Source organism: Paralichthys olivaceus, chromosome 13 (assembly GCF_024713975.1).
Source record: "Paralichthys olivaceus isolate ysfri-2021 chromosome 13, ASM2471397v2, whole genome shotgun sequence".
NCBI lineage: Eukaryota > Metazoa > Chordata > Actinopteri > Pleuronectiformes > Paralichthyidae > Paralichthys > Paralichthys olivaceus.
This window is the reverse complement of record NC_091105.1, coordinates 8,412,266-8,432,270: the sequence shown is the minus strand read 5'-3', so window position 1 is coordinate 8,432,270 and position 20,005 is coordinate 8,412,266. Positions and strand designations below refer to the sequence as shown.

Here is a 20,005-nt window from a genome sequence, read left to right as displayed (position 1 = left end):
ATTTCAGTTTTCATAAAAAGCTTCAGATATGCAGCAACACGCCCCACCACACAGACAGACAACTGAAGCAGTAAAACGTCTGATTTGTTTATCACATCATAAAGATATAGTGCAATATGAGGAAGTATGTTTGGGAATGTTTACCAGTCAACAGTCATTCTGCTCTTCTCAGTACCATCACACAGAAACAACCAACAACGTAACAGCACATATTTAGGCTTATTGCTAAATTTCAAAATATTGTTGATTATATTTTTAAAAAACAAATAATGTTTATAGACAGTTTAATTCCTGCACTAAGTGCTGGACTATTTTTCAGCTAAGAATAAATTGGGGTTATACATTAAACAAACACATTTCTGCTTGACTTCAGTCGCCCTTCTTGAAGACTTGCTGGGCAACGATGCCCTGAACTCTCATCTCCTGCGGAGAGAGAAACAGAGGATGGAGGGGAGGCCGAGATTAAAACAGGGGGTGGGCAGGGGGGTGGGGGGTTATGAAAGGAGAGTGAGAATCAATATGACAGTTTGGCACATGAAAGAAGAACTAAAAGAGTGATACACTAACTGAGGATCATGTCCAAAAACCCCATCACCCCCCCCCTTACTCTCCCTCTCCTCATCCTTTGACCTTGTAATCCGTCTCCCACTCTTTTCAATGTCTACTTATCTCGTCCCTTTTTTTATAGCCTGCTCCCCCCTCTTCTTCCTGCTCCACATCCCCCTCACTCACTCATTAGTCTCTCACACTGCTCCTTACTCCTTTTGTGAAATCCACCATTTTAAAGCCTGGGACTCGCTGGCATTTCTTTCCCAAATGTCTCCTGAACGCGGACGCAGCATCAACAGTGTGTTGTTTCGACACAAACAGAGGTATTAGAAAAACCTGTGAGAGCTCTTTAGCGGAACACTGCCGATTGTTTGAAATCTTAATCAGCCTTAACAGATAATCTATAATCTTAAACTCTTTAACAACAAAACCTTAAAGTAGAGTGCATACCTCCGCCAAGACCCAACAGTCTCCTTATGAAACCAAAGTTAAAATCAGTAGAGATAGATTTTTATCTGGATCTACGAAACGATGCACACACTCATAAATATCAATCCTCTTCTAATGTCTGAGTTTTTCTGTCAAGATCCCGGAGTTGAAAAACACTCCGTCTCGTGATGTTGAAGAAAGTGAAAAAGATTCCTGGATCTAGATCCACTCCAGAATGTGGATCTAGATCCAGAAAGGCTCTTCCTTTACAAAATTTAAATAAAATCAGTTAAGTAGATTTTGTGCAATCCTGCTAACTAACAAACAAAGGCTGATGAAAACATAATATCCTTGGCAGAGACAATGAGCTCCAGTCCTCTACATTGGCATTTCATTAAAAGGTGCATTCAAGAAACTTCCCCTTGTCTTTGCCCTCCTTTGTCCTGTCTCTTTTTTTCTTTCAGGCATGCAGGGGGAAACCTATTTTAAAAAAACATCTTCCCACAAAGACAACATGGTGCAAGAGAATAAGGAAACATCAAACTTCCAGACCTTCTCTTCTAACCCGTCTGTTTATTAGCAGGTTTACACAAAGAACAACTGGATGAATTACCAAGAAACTCGGTGGGAGTGTGCGGTATGGATTAGTGAATTTAAATGTGGTTTCATAAGGCGACTGCTGGGCCTTGGTGGAAACGTGCTCTCTACTGAGTGTCCTTCTAGTTTGCATGTTCTCTCTCACTCAGCATATCAATTTCAGCATCTGTCACCCTTAATGCTTTTATTTTCCTTGTTCCGTATCCCCTCCCTCCCTCCCTCTCTTCCTCCCTCTCTTCCTCACATCTTTTCACTCTATCTATACTCTCTTACCAAATGCAGCTTGTCTCCCTCCAGCCAGTGGGTCCAGCCTCGGCCCTCTTTCTCGCCTCTCTGCACACAGACCAGTTTGTCTCCTTCCCAGCTCACTGTGGTCTGCAGCAGCACAGAGATGTTGTGGGTCATTAGTATGTAAAGTGGCTCACGCTTTCAATCAGTGTTTCATGCTAACAGCATGGCCAGGAGTTAGATTTTTTTTTTTTTTGGACATGGTGGAATAAAGCTGCTCATTCCGATTCATGCACCGGTTTGAAAAGTATCAGTGTTTTCTTTTAATTCATTGTTTCTTCTTTCTCACACACATCACTCTTTGCAGGCTGAAGCAGCAGGTGGTGGTTACAAAACAAGAATCACAGCAGTAGGTGGTCGGATTTGCTCAGACACTCCAAAGTAAAAACACAGAAACCAAACTTGTCCCAGAAGCATGGAGCCTGTGAACTTATCCAAATGTGTTATGTTTATATCTGAAACACACAGAAACAGTCACCTGACACTGTCGTCCGTCCACTGGCCCCAGGTCTTCAGTAAACTCTTCTCCGATCTTGAAATCCATGTTGAAGTTCTTGAAGGTGGTGTTTGTGCGGATAGTCATGGCCCCTGTGGCCGGGTCATGGCTGATTTCTTTACTCGGCTTCAAGAGACACACCAACTTCCTCAGAGGAAAACTTATATCTGAGAGAAGATGGAGAGACTTTTAATTCAACACAGGCCAGAAGCTAAACATGATCTCGTCAAAGGGATCTTTGTTCGACACTGACAGTGTAAACACAATACCTCTGTGTGTGTGTGTGTGTGTGTGTGTGTGTGTACTTCTATCATTGAGCAGAGTGAGGACATTAAAATTACGATTTATAGAAAATATATTGCATAATAGTTAATACAGCAACATAGCAATTCTTATTTAAATTTGTCTTGTGTGTGTGTGTGTGTGTGTGTGTGTGTGTGTGTGTGTGTGTGGGTCATGTAGAGGACATGGTGTAGATTTCATTCCACTGGTGTGATGCTACAGATGAAATCAGTGATATAAGATGAAGACCAACCTAAAGACGCAGAGCATTGGAACATACGAGGTTGATAGAAACGAAGCGCAGCAGAGTGACACGTTAAGAAATGGAGGATCTCCTTCACTGGACTCGTATTAGACACCAAATGAGTTTGACTTGTTGCAGATGTTTTTAAAAAGCTTCGCTGAGGCGACTCAAAGGAAATCTTACCTAAAGCTGCGAGGTAGCTGTCCATGTTCTGCTGGTCCACCATATGAAACGTGCCGGAGTAATTAGGTTTGGACATGTTGCCGCTTTTGTTCTTTCCAAAACAAAAATGTGCACACGAGCTGACACCTCTGGTGTTTTTCTTTCTCGGATCCTGCAGAGATAGACTCCCTGCGTGGTTTGATATCAGTTTCACTTTCTGGTCTGCCTGTGCGTAAAATGAGCGTCAGGACCGAAATGTTGCCACCGCAGATTGTGCAAGAAGCTCCTCGCTCTGGATTTAAGAAATCCTTTCCCACTCGTTTTTTTTCACTCCTGCAGGAGCACAGGCAGGGGGAGGCTCGTTCGTCTCTTCTGCTCGGGTCCAGATGGATCAGTTACGGGCAGGGGCGGTGCTTAGGATCCCTGAAACATGTGGTGGGTGGGGTGGAGCAGATCAGCGCATGGATAACACATCACAGACTTTATTGTGGGTGGGTGGAGTTAATGCTTAATGTGGTCAGCAGATCAGAATGTTATTTATCCCAATAGGATTTGTTGTGATGTTTTACTTCAGACACACAAGTTTGCACAGCTTTCCTCAGTAGGAATTTGCATTAGATTCCATTCATTGTGCACTGACCAACAACCTAACCATAACTTCACTATATTATTATTTCTATATCTTTACCCTCTGATCTTAACCATAGCCTTTGGGGCTTTTCATCTGACAGAGGGACAAATGTGTAAACCTGTGCCTGCAGGTGTTTAAATATATCATCTCTGACTGAGCTGACACTTAAAATGTGTTTGAGAAATTATACAAACACACACACACACACACACACCTGCAAACAGTGTGCAGTAAATCACTTTGAAATGATACTTTAACTTCTTGCATTTTGGTGCTTGGACTCAAATATCACTGACGTAGTAGAGACAAACAATGTCACCACAAGAATGGACGGATTATGACATAATGTCCCCCCTGGGCTCAGACAAGTAAAGGGACCCCCGACTGAAAGAGACACAAAACAAAGGACACATTTTTCTTTTTCTTTTTAGTCTCTGTGAGTTTGTTTTCATCTCCTTGAGATTATTTTTCTTTCTGTTGAGTTTCTTTTGGTGATTTCTGCAGGTTCATCCGAGGGCCCTCTGGCTCCTTGGGTCCCTGGACCTGTGCCGTGTGGGCGGACTTCGGATAAGCCCACCCTACATTTCATCCATCCATCCAATGAAAACACATTATTATCAATTTAAAATAGCTTTGCAATTGTTGCCAGAAACAATAATAAAGAGCAACTACACAAATCAGCTGATGAGAAGTATGAGTGTAGGTTCACATAAAGATTATGGTCTTTACTAAAAATGAAATAAAGAGACAAGTGTTCACACATGCTCTGCCTTTATTTTGTAACAACCAAGCATCCATGTGTCTCGTGAGATGTCAAAGACTATCTCTGTTTTTTTTACCATACAATGTATTTTGTATGAGATCTTCTCTGAAAAACAAATTCTTTAACATAAATATAATAACACGACACATTTGGTTAAAACCTCTCCGTCTCTCCTATTTCTTTCTCAATGAGCCACTTTTCTTGTCTGACTTCGGCTTCTTCACATCCTTCTTTCCTTTTGACAGATTCTCGTAAACCTCCTCCGCTTTTCTGGAAATAAAAAAAAAAGCTGGTTGGTGAATTTTTCAGCTATTCAGCACCTTTTTGCATTAACCAGCTAACACTGGGAGAGGTTGATAAGCAAAGCTGCAGCTTGAGAACAATTGAAACAGAGAAAAGCACATGGATTGATCACTCAAAGCTGATGGCAGAGCTCCAAGTGGGTCAAAGTTTACAGTGCGAGGAGCTGAATTCTCCAGTGTGTGGGAGCTGTTTCATTTTCTCTGATTGGTTAATTAGAACGTTGTCCGGTTTATACACAAGTGGCTCCAGAGCCCAGAGGTCACACAAACATTATTCACACAATAAAACACACAGAAGAGGGGTGTGTTGAATTTGTGTGCACACTGTAAAAATAGTTTAAGTCTTGTTTATCTATTAAAGCATCACTTGACTCAGTTTTTCTCATCACGAAGAGTGAAAACACTTCAGAGTGGTGTTTTCTGTTTTATGCAGTTATTAAAAAAAGGTCCAGATGACTTAAAAGACTTCATATGTTTACTTGCCAGCCCTTTTGACAAACTGGTGGTAAGGGTTTTTAAGATGTGCTCATTTAGCAGGCGAGGAGGATCTGATCAAAGATGCTATGGAGTTTTCAGGAATGTAGAATCTTTTAGGATCTTTACCCACACTAGAGACTAGAAATCTCAGCCACTGCTGTTTGGATTTGATAAATTACTTTTTTATTTAGTTACAAAACTATTTCGGTCGCAGTGCAACAAATGAGAGATTTTGTGAAAACGTGTTCTCTGTCATATTGGTGTTCTGTGTCTTCAGCTGATATTTTAATCTGGACTAAAATGGTTGTCAGTGACACTAATCTAAATATGATTCAAATTATACAGAGGCGTTTATTTCCAGCATAGCTCACAGAAATAAAAGCATGAAACTGAAGTGGAACCTTCAACTTTTATCTTCCCTCCCCCCACAGCTCCATCCCTCTACTGAATGAGACAGTGTGCAGCTCGACTCTTCCTCCACAAACTGCTGATGAAAGGCTGAACTGACAGCGTCATGGTTTTTAAAAGAAAGTAGGACGGTGGTGAGAGGTTTTGAGGGGAAATGTGAATGTAATAGACGAAATCCAATTCACACACACTTACTTTGAGACCTTCCTGGTCACTTGTTGGTGTTTGAGTTGCAGATTTCCATATTCTGGCTCTGTGTCCTAGGGAAGAGAAGAACAGAGGGTTCAGTACTGAAGCACAAAGAAAGGTCATGTGACTAGTTTTGTCTTTGTGATTGAATGTTTTGAGTCTCAGGGTCAACGTTCGTCTTTCACAAGCTGCTCTGATAACGTATCATTCAGCTGGTCGAGTGCTAATCAGCAGTCAAAAGTACAAAGACCCACTGACACACAGACAGTATCTCTGTTGTTTTTCCCACATCAACCTTTATTTTAGCTAAGTTGAGTGTGTTTGATAGTGAGTCCCGTTCCCTGCTGCTCACCATAGAGGCGCTCTCCTTGGCTTTGGTGGTCTGTATGTACTCGGACACAGCCAGGTAGATGAACTTGTACTGCGTCTCTGTCTGCACCATCCCAGAGCGCTGCTCACGCACCATCTGGATGTACTTTGGGATGTCAATGTCACAGTCCAGACCTGCAGAGAAGATGGAAAAGAGACAGGGAAGCATTGGATGGAGACAGAACTCAATTAGGAGAATAAAGAGTGAATGTTGTTCCTCAATACATGTTGCGAAAACACATTTCTTCAGAAACACTTTTTTACCCAGAGTGTCAATGGTCTCGAGGATCATGTCGATCACCAGAATCGTGCCCGTCCGCCCGATTCCAGCACTGAAAAAATTCACAGGAGAAATGAAGTGAATATCTTCGCATCAATCAAAAAAATATGCATTTGCACATAAAGTGAACATCATTAACCGACACAGGCTGCTCTGTGTGGTGCAGGGTAGATCTCAAATGGACGGAAATTACAACCTCTGCCATCATCTGTGTGTTGTTAGTTTGTTACTTAGCAGGATTACGCACGTACCCAGTGAATTTTGGTCCAGGATTCGTTTTTTCACTTGTGTTAACATTGTGAGGTTGGGGCATTTTTCAACAGTTTTTCTCCAAGAATAATTTGTGGATCAGACATGTTTACGGGACTGATATTTATTAACGTGTGCAATTTGGTAGAGAAATCTGGATCTAGTGGATTTGAATGTGGTTTCATAAGGGGACGGTTGGGCCTTAGCGGAGGAATTAATTCTCAAGGCACCAAATGCACATTTGTCACTTTGATCCTGGACGTTAGGGTTCTCTTCACTGAATGTGCTTTGGACTATTGGCAGATGTGACACAGACTTGATGCAGTCACTTTGCTGGAATTAGGATAAATCTGAGGGGTTGTGAGATGATTGAAAAAATAAGAAACAAGAAAATAAATCCTCTTCTTCGTCCCTCAGCTTTTTTTAAATCATGAATTGTTTTATCTCTCCTAAAAACTTATTTACTTTACTCTCACCTCAGACAAACTGTATTTAACTTGAATGAAGGGTCATATTCTTAAGTAAACATTGCTTCATTTAAAGGGCCACATGTCAATAGTGCTGTGTGGCTTTGTTAACACGCTCACATACCAAAACACTTACAAGGGTCATGTAATCGTTTAAGTTTTTAAAAAACACACAAACAGCCTCAGTGTCCCACACATCACACGTGGAAAATTCCACAAGGATAAATTGTCAGTTGACTGAAAACCTTTTGTTCGACTAATCTTAATCCTGAAATATTTAGAATAAGAAACTAAAGCCTGGTAAACGTAGTGCTGTGATATTTACATTACACAATAGAATCACACATTTAAAACCTGAGGATTAATGATCTCTCTGACATGCAGGGTGAGCCACCATTTGGTTAAACTTCCACCTGGGAAAACATTTGTCTTGTCCTGCAAATTCTTCCCATTCCCCCTGAATGCATCATCAGCTTCTTGGGAAGTGAGAAATAACTGTTTGGATTTAACCCAAAAATAAAGCATCGCTGACGGGTGGGGCCTGGTTGCATCATGATGAAACAATGAAATGATAAATTATTATCATTAAATGACAACAATTTTAACAATCAATTCATTGTTTGTATCATTTATCAAAGCAAAAACAAAGGTTACTATTTGCTGCTTCCAGCTATCAGAAATGTGAGGGTTTGCTTTAAATTGAAAAAGGTGAATACCTCCACCAAAGCTCAGCAGCCCCCTAATAAAACCACATTTAAATAAATTCACTAGATTTTTATATTTGTATCTGCACCAAATTTCACACACTAATAAAAAATCCATCCCCTAAACATCTGAGAAATCAATGAAAATAAAAAAACTCCCTATCTCACATTGTTAAAGTGAAATTAAAAGATCCTGGATCCCTGACCCACACGTAATCTTTAATTTTGTGGTAAACCGTCCAGTAGTTGTTGTGCAATCTTGCTCGCAAACCACCAAACGGACAGGGGTGATGAAGACGTGCCCTCTGGGAAATTATAACTTGCATCTATTGCTGTTTTTTCAGATTTTGTAGAATAAATGGTAAACTAACAACACAGTAAATATCTGTAAACGTCGACACGATCAGCTCAGTCTCCAGTGTCCAGTACCTGCAGTGGATGATTATAGGCCCAGCATTGGGATATTCAGCCTGTTTACTGTTGACTTGAGTGACAAAGCTGAGGACGCCCCCTGGCTGCTCAGGAACGCCGTGGTCAGGCCAGCTGAGGTACTGGTAGTGCCATATTTGACGAGAGTGTTTTGGCTGTGAAACAGAAAACATGTAAAGTTAAAGTCTGCGTACACAGTGAAGAGTGACATTCAGACAGGTCAGAGGTTACCTTGTCCAAGCGAGCGATCTCCAGAACTCGGACTTTATAATCAGCAGCTTCTCTCTCCGACTCGCAGGTCACCACGTAGCGCCCCATGTCTTTGGTAGTTTTAATGTCCGGCCAGTACGGGACACATTTATTCTGCAGAAAATAAAAAATGAATGAAATAAATCCAAACTCCATCTGTGAAGTTCACTTCATGTACAAACAACCTCTGCATGACTTTTTTCTATACTTACCTCATTTGTTTCAGTTGTTTGACTTCTAGATAACTTCTTGCTCTATTTCATTATTTTCATGGTACTTTGTTTATTTTAATATTGATTTTGATATTGGTATGTTGTAATGAACGTCACCTTTTCTGTCTTATAATTTATTTATATGACTATGTACTACTACTATTTATGTATTATTAATGTCAGTTTCTAAATGAGAATAAACTCCTCTCAGGGAACTGCCATTAGAGATTGTTAATAATACTAAATAAAACACATTTTAATTTTCCTTTCTGGCATTTTGAGAGTTGATAAAATAAAGACAGTTAAAATCCAAACTTTCGTGACTGTGGTTTTGATACTGACCCGTCCTTTCTCGACCTCTCTAGTTGTCATGACGATCACACGAGTGTTCTCCTGCCATACCATCTGCCAGAAATCATTGACGGTTGATGCTAAGCAGCCCTGAGTGGCGATGTAAACTTTCTGATCTCCCGACTCCCACAGGTTGTTCTGCAAACAACAAAATGAATCAATACACACAACAACCATAATGGCACATAACAAATGTCAAGGAGATGAGTCAGTTTCCTGTGTGTCTTTTTGTGTTTAAGTTATTTTGTGACACGAACTTTCACATAGTTGCCGTTGATGTAATCTGAACCCACGACGTTGGGATCTGTGTCCTGCAGCACGACCCTGGTGTCATCGACTTGACAGAGAGAGGAGGAAAAGACGTTTAGTTAAAATGATCATAATCAGAACGTGGATGTTTTAATGTAATGACACAGAAAAAGATGAAAACTCACAGGGGAGAATGTTCTTGTATCTGTTTTTGCTTTTGTTCTCGGGTCTTTGTCCTTCCTCTCTGCTCTTCTTCACCTTTGCCTGCAGCTTCTGCAGAGCCTGGAGGCACAGAGACAAGACTGTGTCAGACTAATACTGGACAGTGTGAATGATAATACTGTGACAGTCGGTAGTTTTTGCTGAAAGGAATCTATTTTAAAGTTTTGTACTAAGACGTATCTTACTGGATCTTTCTGGAGCTGTGTCTCCACTAGAGGCGGTTAGTCAACCAGTTGATCAACAGAAAATCATGTAGCAACTTTTTAGATAATTCCAAACTCATTCCTTCTGAAACTTTCTGGACCAAACAATGCTTCAATATTTAAAACTAAATTATTACAATCATTATTTTACAGTCCTGTATATCATACACAAGATTAGTGAAGCAGCACACACAACTTTTATCCTCCTGCTTTCACTTGATACCACTTTTTAAACATGAATACTGTGTGTTTTCAGTAAATGTCACAAATAATTATATACTCAACACCAGTTGTGATTTACTCTATGACTCTGGTGCAGGGTTGAAGTCTAACACCACCACAAGCTGGCGTTATATCACCTCTGCTGTCTTGCGAGACTCAGTGAGGAAGTGAGTCTTGAAATGTGAAATTTCAGTTTGTAAAGAAGATATGTGATGTTTCATTTACTTTCCACCACTTCACGATCACGATGAGAAACACTGAGGTCAAATCTTACGTCAAACTCCTCCCAGAATCCCGCTTTGCTCTGCACTCCCTCCTGCTGCTGCTGCGTGGTCTGATTCAGTTCCTTCACTCTGCCGTCGATATCTGCTGCGTTCACTCTGGTGGAGTAATATGGCTGAGAGACGTGGGGGGGGATTAAAAGATTATTCTTTTATATTAAATTGTACTTTTCTTTATATGCATAGTTTTTTATTTCTGTGTGTTTTATTTTCTTGTCTATGTTTGGTTGACGTCATAAAGGCACATTTTAGTTGGCAATGGCAGTGGACCTTGAGAAATCTTATTATAGAAATCAAAGAAAAAAAGGGCGAGTAAACATGATGGAAACCTTTCAATTTAAGACCAACACAAAGATCTGCTTCTCCGTTTCTTTTTTATGATCAGCACATTATTATTTCATTATAACGGACAAAGATTTTACAAATGTTTGTCACAGAGGGTTTGTCACATTGACCTGGAATAGTAAAGAAAGGAAACATGAACAAGCAAAACCCGGTAAGAGATAAAAAATGTGAAGAAAGAACATAAACACATTTACATACATCTGTACAAAAAAATATTATGAACTATACCATATTACTATTCCTCAAAAACTACCTGTTTGAGATGCACCCAGTTACCAGACAGCTCCTCGATGCCTTTACGCTTGTAGAACTCCACCAGGTCTGTGAGCGTGTCGAACATCTCCGAGCCTCCCACTGTGTACCTGTCGTTCTGAACACACACAAAAACACACAACGAGTCAAGTGGGACGCACTGAACCACTGTGTCGTGCAAACGGTAAGTTCCGTGTGAGAACGATTGGCCAATTACAAAGTCACATATAAAAAATAAATAAAATAAGGGATATTTTTGATTAAATAGATGGATAAGCTTTTGTAGAAGCACAACACAACTCATATCGTTTAATTAAAATGTTATTTTTATGATTTTTTTAATCAAATAAATGACACGAATTACTGATGATGAAGATGATTTCCTCTGGTGTAAAAGGCGTGAGTGTATTCTGATGTGATCCCACCTCTGTATTAGAAACTGTAGTGAAAGACTGAAGATTAGAGTCGACAATCTCACTTGATCTTTGCCACATTCTCATAAAAAGGCCTTTGTTGCCTTTCCAGTAATCTCACATTAATCTTCTGCACCCAACCGCCGCATTAAAACAAAATGGCTCCCATTTAAATGAAGACTGAGCACTGTTCTATGAGGTCAACCACAGCTAGAAATAAAATGCAAAGGCCCTGATGGTGAATGAACAACACAATCTATGAAAATGAGAGATGGGCGTGTGACGTTGTGCTGAGAATATCTTTTGACAGTGTGTGGACGATTATACTTTAAAGCTGTTTTTTGTACCTGGTGGTGATTATCTGGAGTAAAACTATTCCTGACATTTAACAGCAAAAGCAATGCTGATACAGGAGCAAAAGCCTTTTATTGCGTAAGATGGGAAATGAGACTTTAAACCTATTTCAAAGTGCAAACTACACAACTTTGGTAATACCCCAGATGTGAAGCTGTTTCTGGGAATAATTCTGTGTAAGAGCTTGATGCATAGATTATATTTTATGTCACTGTCAGAAACACACACACACACACACACAAGGAGAAGCACCCACCTGGCACATTATCTTAATGTGGGAGACCCGTTTCCCTCCCATTTTGCTCTTCTCGTCCGTCTGAACAGACAGGACAAAGTCTCCAGGTTTCGACAGCGACTCTCGGACCAGGAACGTCCCCACCTCCTCTCGTGCACTGAGCAGCTTCTCTGCATTTGGGCCGGACAGGTGACCGTGGTACCACCTGCGTCAGAAAGAACACTGAGGGTCCATGATGCAGATATGTTTTTACATGAGCTTTAATGTGGCTGCTGCTGTGACCTGCAAAAAGAGGCACAACTCTGCAGCGTGAACGATGTGCATGAGTCCTAACAACTAGGTGTCAGACAAAAACGGGTGTCGAACATTGAAATGTCGTCAGCAGAATCAAGAATTACAGCAGCAAATAAAGATGGTACACTCAGGTTATATTTATGTTTACCACTGTGTGTGTGTGTGTGCGTGCATAGCGCTCTGTTAAGTTGGGCTGTGACTTAATTTTAGGCACAGTTTTCGATTTCTACTTCTAAACTTCCTGCTTTGTGGTCGGAAAATTTCTGATGACAGATTTGGTGGCTGAAGAGGACAAAGTATTTATAGCCTGCACCCCCCAACACCCCCCACCACACACCACCCCACCCTATCTACAGAAAACCACCACTATACACTACACACGGTCCCTCTCTGTGCTGTTTGCAGGTTCCTTAAGCTCCGATCCTCTGATTTACTTTTGTCAAATCACAGTTTATGCTTTTACAAAAGTTAGACTCCACCCAACTGTGTTTTATCTACAGAAGGTCGCATGAAGCACCTGGAGCAAAACAGAAAAGGTTGTGTCCGTGCACTTTTTCAGAAAGTAAAGAACAACTGTGCAGAAGGAATAACTGATAGATTACTTCAGCCATGCACATTGCACATGCAGTTAATGTCTGGGTTAATCAGGGTTGCAGTCTGAAGTAACCAGGCTGCAGTCGTGTCTGCAAGTCTGATCAATCACCTGTGACAATGCCAACAATGTCACGGTGTCATGTTATATTCAGTCTTTTTTCTGAGAGGAAATGATCTGCAACATTTACAGAAACAGACATACAGAAAAAAGCATTGTGTGATAACCTGCAGAAGTTTCTGAGATGAGAAAGAGAGAAAAGAGAGAGACTGGGTGTGATGGGGAAGACGTTGAGTGAGAAAGAACACCATGGTGTGTGTGTGTGTGTGTGTGTGTGTGCAATAGAGGAAGACAAGTCAGGTCTGGCCATTGCTTTCAAAAGTGTCAAAACTTAAAGTTTCCAACCGCAGCAACAAAAGGGAAGTTAGACAACTGACATAGAGAGAAGGACGAAAGGGGGGTTGCAGACACACACACACACACACACACACACACACACACACACACACACACACACACACACACACACACACACACACACACACACACACACACACACACTAGATAACAAGTTGTGTCCTCCTAAATTGATAGAAGGAGTGGAATAGTTTATCTCGACTTGTTGGACATGAGCCGATTTTAAGTTGCCTTCAGTTGCACGACATTTCCAGCTGAGAGAGAAATGTATGACTTCGAATTCAAAGGTTCAATGTGGGTATATCTGGATTAAAATTATAATCACACTCAAAAGAGCACAGACCTCTCCCAAGGCCAAACAAATATTTAAATCCACTAGATCCAGATTCTTATTTGAATCTGCACCAAATTTCACACGCTCATAAATATCAGGCCCCTAAGAATGCCACATTTTGGGGGAAAAATGCCCAAATGCACAATGTTAAAGATAAAGAATGCCTGGATCTTCCCTTGATCTGGGTCTTCACCAAAATTAAATGTCATCCTTTCACCAACTTTAGTTTTTGCATAATCATGCCAACCAACCAACAAGCAACCACAGATGCAAAAAGAACCTCCTTGGTGGCAGTAAAGAAATAAACAGACAGACAGAAAAAAAGGACAAAGCATTAATGAGAACAAAAAATTAAGGAATAAAATATGGAAAACTATCCATAATTAAGTGAAAATGGTTTTCAGACAAGTAAAGAGTAAGTAGCTGAAATACGAGTTTTTGAACGTATTCAACAGCTTTAACTCCAGCTGTCTTCACCATGAACTGGCTGCTGATGAAGGAGGTGTTAATACAGTAAAATACAGGTGTAATTAAATAAAACATGTTTTAATGAGAAAAATTGAACTGTTGACACCTATTGTCCTTTAATTTAACCCGTGAGGAGGTTATGTTTTCATCTGCGTTAGTCGGCAGCAGGGTTTCTCTGTACAGATTACCAGGTAACTCGGTGGAAGGATGTGATGGGAGGAACCCATTTGAATTTGGTGCTAATACTGACGCATGACTTTTGTCTTTCTTTTTTTCAAATTTCTTTTGAATTCTGGAAGAAATTATACAGAGACCTTGCTGAAGAAACAAACAGACAAACTGTGTGTGTAATTTGATGCAGCTTGATTGGTGCAGGCAATTCTTATAAACATAAATACGCTCTACTTAAACATTTAAATGTCCTCACAGCTGCATTTAAGCCTCGTGAAGCCTCGACAGCTGTGGCCGGTGCATCTTAACAAAAAGATGCTACTGCAACCTAATTATTTAAAAGTGGCTACAGATGAAAAATCTCTGCTCTGTAAGGAAAGGAAGGAAATTAAAACTGCAAAATGACATTTAATATCTCCAGTAAATAAACAGCAGATCCTGCTCATCATGGTTATCAACCACCTGACTCAACACTGTAACCTGAGAGTGCAGGAGAGCAGCAGGGAGGTCAGCAGCTGTCTAACAGTGAGGTGAGTAACAGTTAAGCGTGCACAAACCTCTCTGTGGTGGGGTCGGAGCAGTTGAGGGGGTATTTGAGCTCGATGGCGGTGCCGTCTTTGTCCTGCAGGATACCGCTCTCCGCCGTGTAGTAATCCACCAGCTCCGACAGGGTAGCGAACTTCTCTCCGCCATACAGGTCATAGAAGTCGCCCGTGTTTTGGATCCGGATGTGCGTCACCATCTCGCCCACCCTGAGATAAAAGAACCGTTAGTTTTCCTTCACAGAAATAACTAAATTCCAGATGACAGTGAAGACAACGTGAAAGCTTAAAATGCAAAACAATATTCCTCCGAATGTTATGTGCTTCAAAAGAAAAATATAATAAGACATATTTCAGTGTTCGATTCCACAGCTGGATCCAATACTGTGCTGTATGACTGAAGTCAATACTGTTGTTCCCTGGCTTCCTGGTTTGTCAACCATTACAGAGGACAAGGTTTTTCTGACTTTTTCTCATCATAATTTACAGCCATTATTTTAGAACGAGGAGCCGCTGTAATGTAATGTGCACTCTTACATTTGCAAATTCTGAATTGTCAGATTGACCCTCACAGCTGCTCATAAGAAAAGAAAAACCACCGAGGAAACAGACTTTATCACAAAATATTGTACGTCTACATAAAAATAACTGTAAATGTCTCTAGTTTAACAGACACCGCTTTGAACCACAGACTGCAGGACTGTGATAAGTGAGTCACTTGATCTTAAAAGCTGAGGCACTGATCAGAAGCTGAGGCACTGATCAGAAGCTGAGGCACTGATCAGAAGCTGAGGCACTGATCAGAAGCTGTGCGTCACACAAACATAAAAACAAGTTATCAAGTTTAATTTCACGTGTCAGAGTTTCAGGATGATTTACTCAAGTTACCGTGACGTTTCCTTCATCACAAAAATCTTTGTTTGATCCTGTCGGTCAAGTTATTTTTAGCAACCGTCATTCATTCTATTATTTAATTCTTTTCACAGATATCAATCATTTTAGTCTTAAAAATGTAAAAGCGTCAGTCTTTTGTATTGTGCAGATCAACAAAGGGGAGAAGCATCAACATATATCTCCACAGCTGCATGTAGAAATACCACAATTATAAACGCATGGTGTGGTTTTAAAATGCCCAGAGAGCAGTGGAGCATCTGTACATTTATCTCTTTTTCTCAAAGTTTTATGATCATTTTGTGTGTTTTCATGCTGAGCTGGACCGAACTACTGTGACGAGACTATTCAATTTATGTTGTGCTTTAAGGTTGGGTCAGTGAAATTACAACTTTCAATAAACTATTCAAATTTGAAGATTTCACGCTCAGCTGCAGTCTGTGGTCATTTTGCATCAGTACCTGACGGAGAGGGAGAAATCTCCCACATTCTTCTTGCTGGGTCGAGCCAGAAAGCTGCCGTGAATGCCCCGAGACTTCAGCACTTCTTCGGCCTGCAGGCCCGTAATGTCTCTGTGGAACCACCTGCATTCACATACACACACACACACATATATATATATATATATATATGTATATATATAGACATAAACAGTGAATATTCGCTCAATGTCGACATAACAGCACCCAGTATATTAAACATGTGCCTAACGTCCACATATAGGCGTATCCTGGGACGACAGTGAGTGCAAACTAATGTTACAGACAAAAAAACAATTGCGCATAACTGTGGTTTATTTCAACAGTTTCCAATTAGTGGAATAAGTCTCGTGTGTAGCTTCACTGTGCTTTTTGTTATTATATTTTTTGGGGATCAAACAAATAATTGATGTGCGTTATTCTGCTTATTCTGTCTGTAGACACGTTGAGGCATAATTTAGTATGTGCAATACTTTAAATCACAAAAAATTCACATCAGCTCAAGGTCCCAAAACTAAATCCAGTTAACTCATTTTAATATAACGCACCAGGAGACACATTATCTGATGTTTTAATGCGTCTGAAAACCACCAATATAAAAAACTAGACTGGAAAAAATCTATTACTCATCGCAATAATTTTCCTTTCAAATGCTTTCAAATTGAGTCGTTGAATTAATTTATTCAATTCTCTCATTTTCATTGTTGAAGCGTTTTTGCAATTTTACAATGTTCAATATAAAGCTTAAAATATTACTGAATATAAATATAACCAAGGTGTTTGTTTGATATCCACTAGTTTTGACCCTAATATTGAATTTATACTTGAATATCTTTGTTCCCTTTAACTTTCTGCTGCCACAAGACAGTTTTTATACCGATGGAGTCCATTTAAAGAAGAAGGATCACAGAAATAAAAAAGTATCGACTCAAGGCAAAGGGAAGCTTGCATTTCAAGGAGAGGAGCAGGTTTGTTTCTCAACTACTGAAATTAAAACATCAATTATGACACAATTTCTTTACGAAAAACAGACACACGACACATCACATGATACAAGACGACAGCATGATGGGTCGACAGCTGGGGGAGAGAAAGAGAAGGAGGAATGGAAACAGAGAAGTTGTCATTGCGTCTTACACAAAACACAAGAGGACGCAAACAGAGTTAAAGCTGGAAGGAGCATTTCGGAGCCTGACTCACCGAACCATGTTGTCTCTGCGCTTCTCCTGGGAGCAAAGAGACAGAGAACGATTGGTGAAGAAGAGTCACCTGACCCTAAACCATATATTTTATCTCTAATGTTATAAACAGTCTGTTCCTCTCTACTTCCCCAGTTTACAGGAGTACACTCGCTACAGAAGACTCACTCACTCATTCCACTTCTGACACCAACATCCATCTGTGTCATATGTAACACACACCACATTCACTACACCACCCTCAAACTACACACACTCTCCTCCTCATTTATCTGTGCTTCCCTTCGACCGGTCCTCTCCCTGTCTCACCCCCACGATGCCCCCCCCCCAAAAAAAATAGGGAAAGCGTGTGAACACTTACTCTTCTCAGCTGCCTCTGAAAACAACTGACACCTCTCCGTAACGTTCGGAGTGTCAGCGTCTCTATCACCTCCCCTCTGTCGTTTTCGCTCTCGCTCTCCCCCCTTCCTTCCTTTTTACATCTCCTTTCACAAAATAGTGAAAGCAAGAAGAAACCAGAATCGCTGACGGGCCAGAATTTCTCTCTACCTACAACACATACAAAACTTTTTCTTTTTTCTAAAGATGGACAAAAGAAAGAAAAAACATAAGACCTACTGGCCAGTTATTCCTCTTTTTCCTCAGGAATAAAAAATATTAGGAAAATAGTTTGAGCTTCTCGTACCTAAACAAACTCAGTCTGTCTCTTAGTCAGTTTGCAAGGCTTTCCCCCTCACCTGCCATTATCTGTTGTGCTTTACTTCCAGGTGTGTGTGTGTGTGTGTATCTGTATGCAACACAAAGGTCAGAGTCGCGGAACACTTCCTTATTTGCAGACCAAACCTCCCATCTCTATATACTGTACGTGTGTGAGCTGCTTTCAGCAGGTTTGACTATTTGTATCCGTGAACCACACACGAACAACTGTCATAAACAAATGAAGACTTTCATTAGCTGGTGATGCTCATTTATCTTGCAAATCATATTCACCTCCGGGAGTTTTGAGAGGGTATATTTATATTTCCTAATATGTGTCAATCCTCTTGGAATTCAAACTTATGTTCCTCGTCTGTGTTTTTCATTTAAATATGCAAAGGTCAAACAAAGCAACTGTATTGCAAAAAGATGAGGGAAAAGTAGTAAAAACAATATATATACACAAACATACATATATATATATTTATGTATGTATTTTACAGTAGTGCCACTATTCTGTGTATGTAGACACGCACACGCGAACACACACACACGCACGCACATGCACGCACACACACACAGAGTACTGCAGATGTTGTTCGCCGTGTTTAACAACGAATTTCACAGTTTGAATTCTTCCCCTCATTTGCTGGTTTAGCTTGTCTTCCCCTCTCACACAACAGAGCTTCACTTTTCAGTGAAGGGGTTTTACTGCACATGCTCTCTCTGGTATTTCACTCTTGTCTAAGAGTGTGTGAAACTTTACGATAATATGTTTAGTGTTGAAACAAATACTCTTTGATGATTCCTACTTTCTCTGATTCATTTAAGTTCTTCTGGATAATCCACATAGCGAAGAGAAGAAATGACAGAAAGAAGAAACACACAGAAGATAATTGTAAAAGTAAGTAAAGGACTACTACTACTTTTTAACTTTGGAAAGAAGTAGTAGTAACATTATTGTGCACAGCAAACAAGGACAAAAACCTTTACAAAATGTAAAGTTAAGTGTGAAATGTAGGTCAGAGGAAGTTGTTTTACTTTATCATATAAAATATATAAGACACTCACCTGTAAGACATTGTTTAGACTCCTCTTCTCCGCAGGATCAGTGGAATCGACTCATCTGCAGTGACGTGATGAATTGAATCCAGTTTCCTCCTCTGTGCTGTTTGTCTGTGATGATGTTCAGTGTCTCCAGAGCAAAATGAAACTCACAGAAAAATAAAGTTACATTTACAGCACTTCATGTATTACTGACTGAAGTTCCGCTGTTCTTACTCTTTGTATTTAATCACAGTCCAGCAGTGGCTCGTGTTTAGCCTCTGACTCTCTCCCTCACGATAAGACCTCAGACTCCATTACCAGCCCAGCCGATCGTCCCACCCTGTAATTGACTTTAATTTTCTAAATTACACAACTATCTATGGGATCAAATCTGCTTGTTCCTGTCCCCTTCTTCCCCGGCTCCTCCTTTCATGACCTCTTCCACACACAAAGACTCTGTCTCATTTTCCATCTCCCGCTGCATTTGCCTTTATGTAAATTCCACCACATCTTTCAAGGTTTGTATGTAAAATATATTCCTAAAGTGGTGTCAATGCTAAAAGCAGAAGCACAAGAAAAAACGGAGGCAACAAGATTAGGACTATGTAGAAAATGTTGATATCTGCACCAAAATAAGTTCAGTGACAATACAATGAAGTGTAAACTGTGTTTAACAGCTCAATTTAGCATATTAGCATGCTAGCATTTGCTAAACAGACCTGCAGACAAAGTGCAGCAGATGTTGTCATAGGTTTGACAGTAGTTTGGACATAAACCAAAGAATTTGACAAATTCAAAAGTTTGACCTGAAAACAGCATTAGATGAAAAGTAAAAGAATTACCAAAGTCATTACAAGTCCCAAGACGGTGCATCTTAGAGTTTAAGATATTATACTATGAGGAAAAGTCAGTGGATCATTAAGGTCAGTAGTTATCACATAATGTCAAAAAGGGGCAAACTATTGTGAACAA

At 40.2% G+C, this 20,005-nt stretch overlaps 2 protein-coding genes across 5 annotated transcripts; both read right to left on the bottom strand.

Moving 5' to 3' along the window:
• Positions 1-74: 74 nt before the first annotated feature.
• rbp5 (retinol binding protein 1a, cellular) lies at positions 75-3,503 on the bottom strand. Its single transcript, XM_020093134.2, has 4 exons — positions 3,069-3,503; positions 2,342-2,526; positions 1,849-1,950; positions 75-423 (listed from the first exon to the last, which is right to left on the bottom strand). The coding sequence occupies exons 1-4, from the start codon at positions 3,142-3,144 to the stop codon at positions 370-372; spliced, it is 417 nt and encodes a 138-aa protein (XP_019948693.1). The 5' UTR covers positions 3,145-3,503; the 3' UTR covers positions 75-369.
• Positions 3,504-4,432: 929 nt separating this feature from the next.
• ptpn6 (protein tyrosine phosphatase non-receptor type 6) lies at positions 4,433-19,495 on the bottom strand. Of its 4 annotated transcripts, none has more exons than XM_069537437.1 (17): positions 17,976-18,071; positions 17,652-17,839; positions 17,292-17,317; positions 16,074-16,196; positions 14,737-14,931; positions 11,925-12,108; positions 10,903-11,019; positions 10,298-10,420; positions 9,562-9,658; positions 9,385-9,464; positions 9,119-9,265; positions 8,547-8,678; positions 8,316-8,470; positions 6,451-6,518; positions 6,170-6,321; positions 5,824-5,888; positions 4,433-4,711 (listed from the first exon to the last, which is right to left on the bottom strand). In XM_069537437.1, exons 3-17 carry the CDS (start codon positions 17,297-17,299, stop codon positions 4,615-4,617), a joined length of 1,743 nt encoding a protein of 580 aa, XP_069393538.1. In that variant the 5' UTR covers positions 17,300-17,317; positions 17,652-17,839; positions 17,976-18,071; the 3' UTR covers positions 4,433-4,614. The 4 variants fall into 4 exon arrangements, with proteins under 4 accessions (XP_069393538.1, XP_019948565.1, XP_069393539.1 ...); XM_020093006.2 differs by having other exon boundaries at positions 17,652-17,856; positions 18,028-18,069; XM_069537438.1 differs by lacking the exons at positions 17,652-17,839; positions 17,976-18,071 and adding an exon at positions 19,058-19,495.
• Positions 19,496-20,005: the final 510 nt, after the last annotated feature.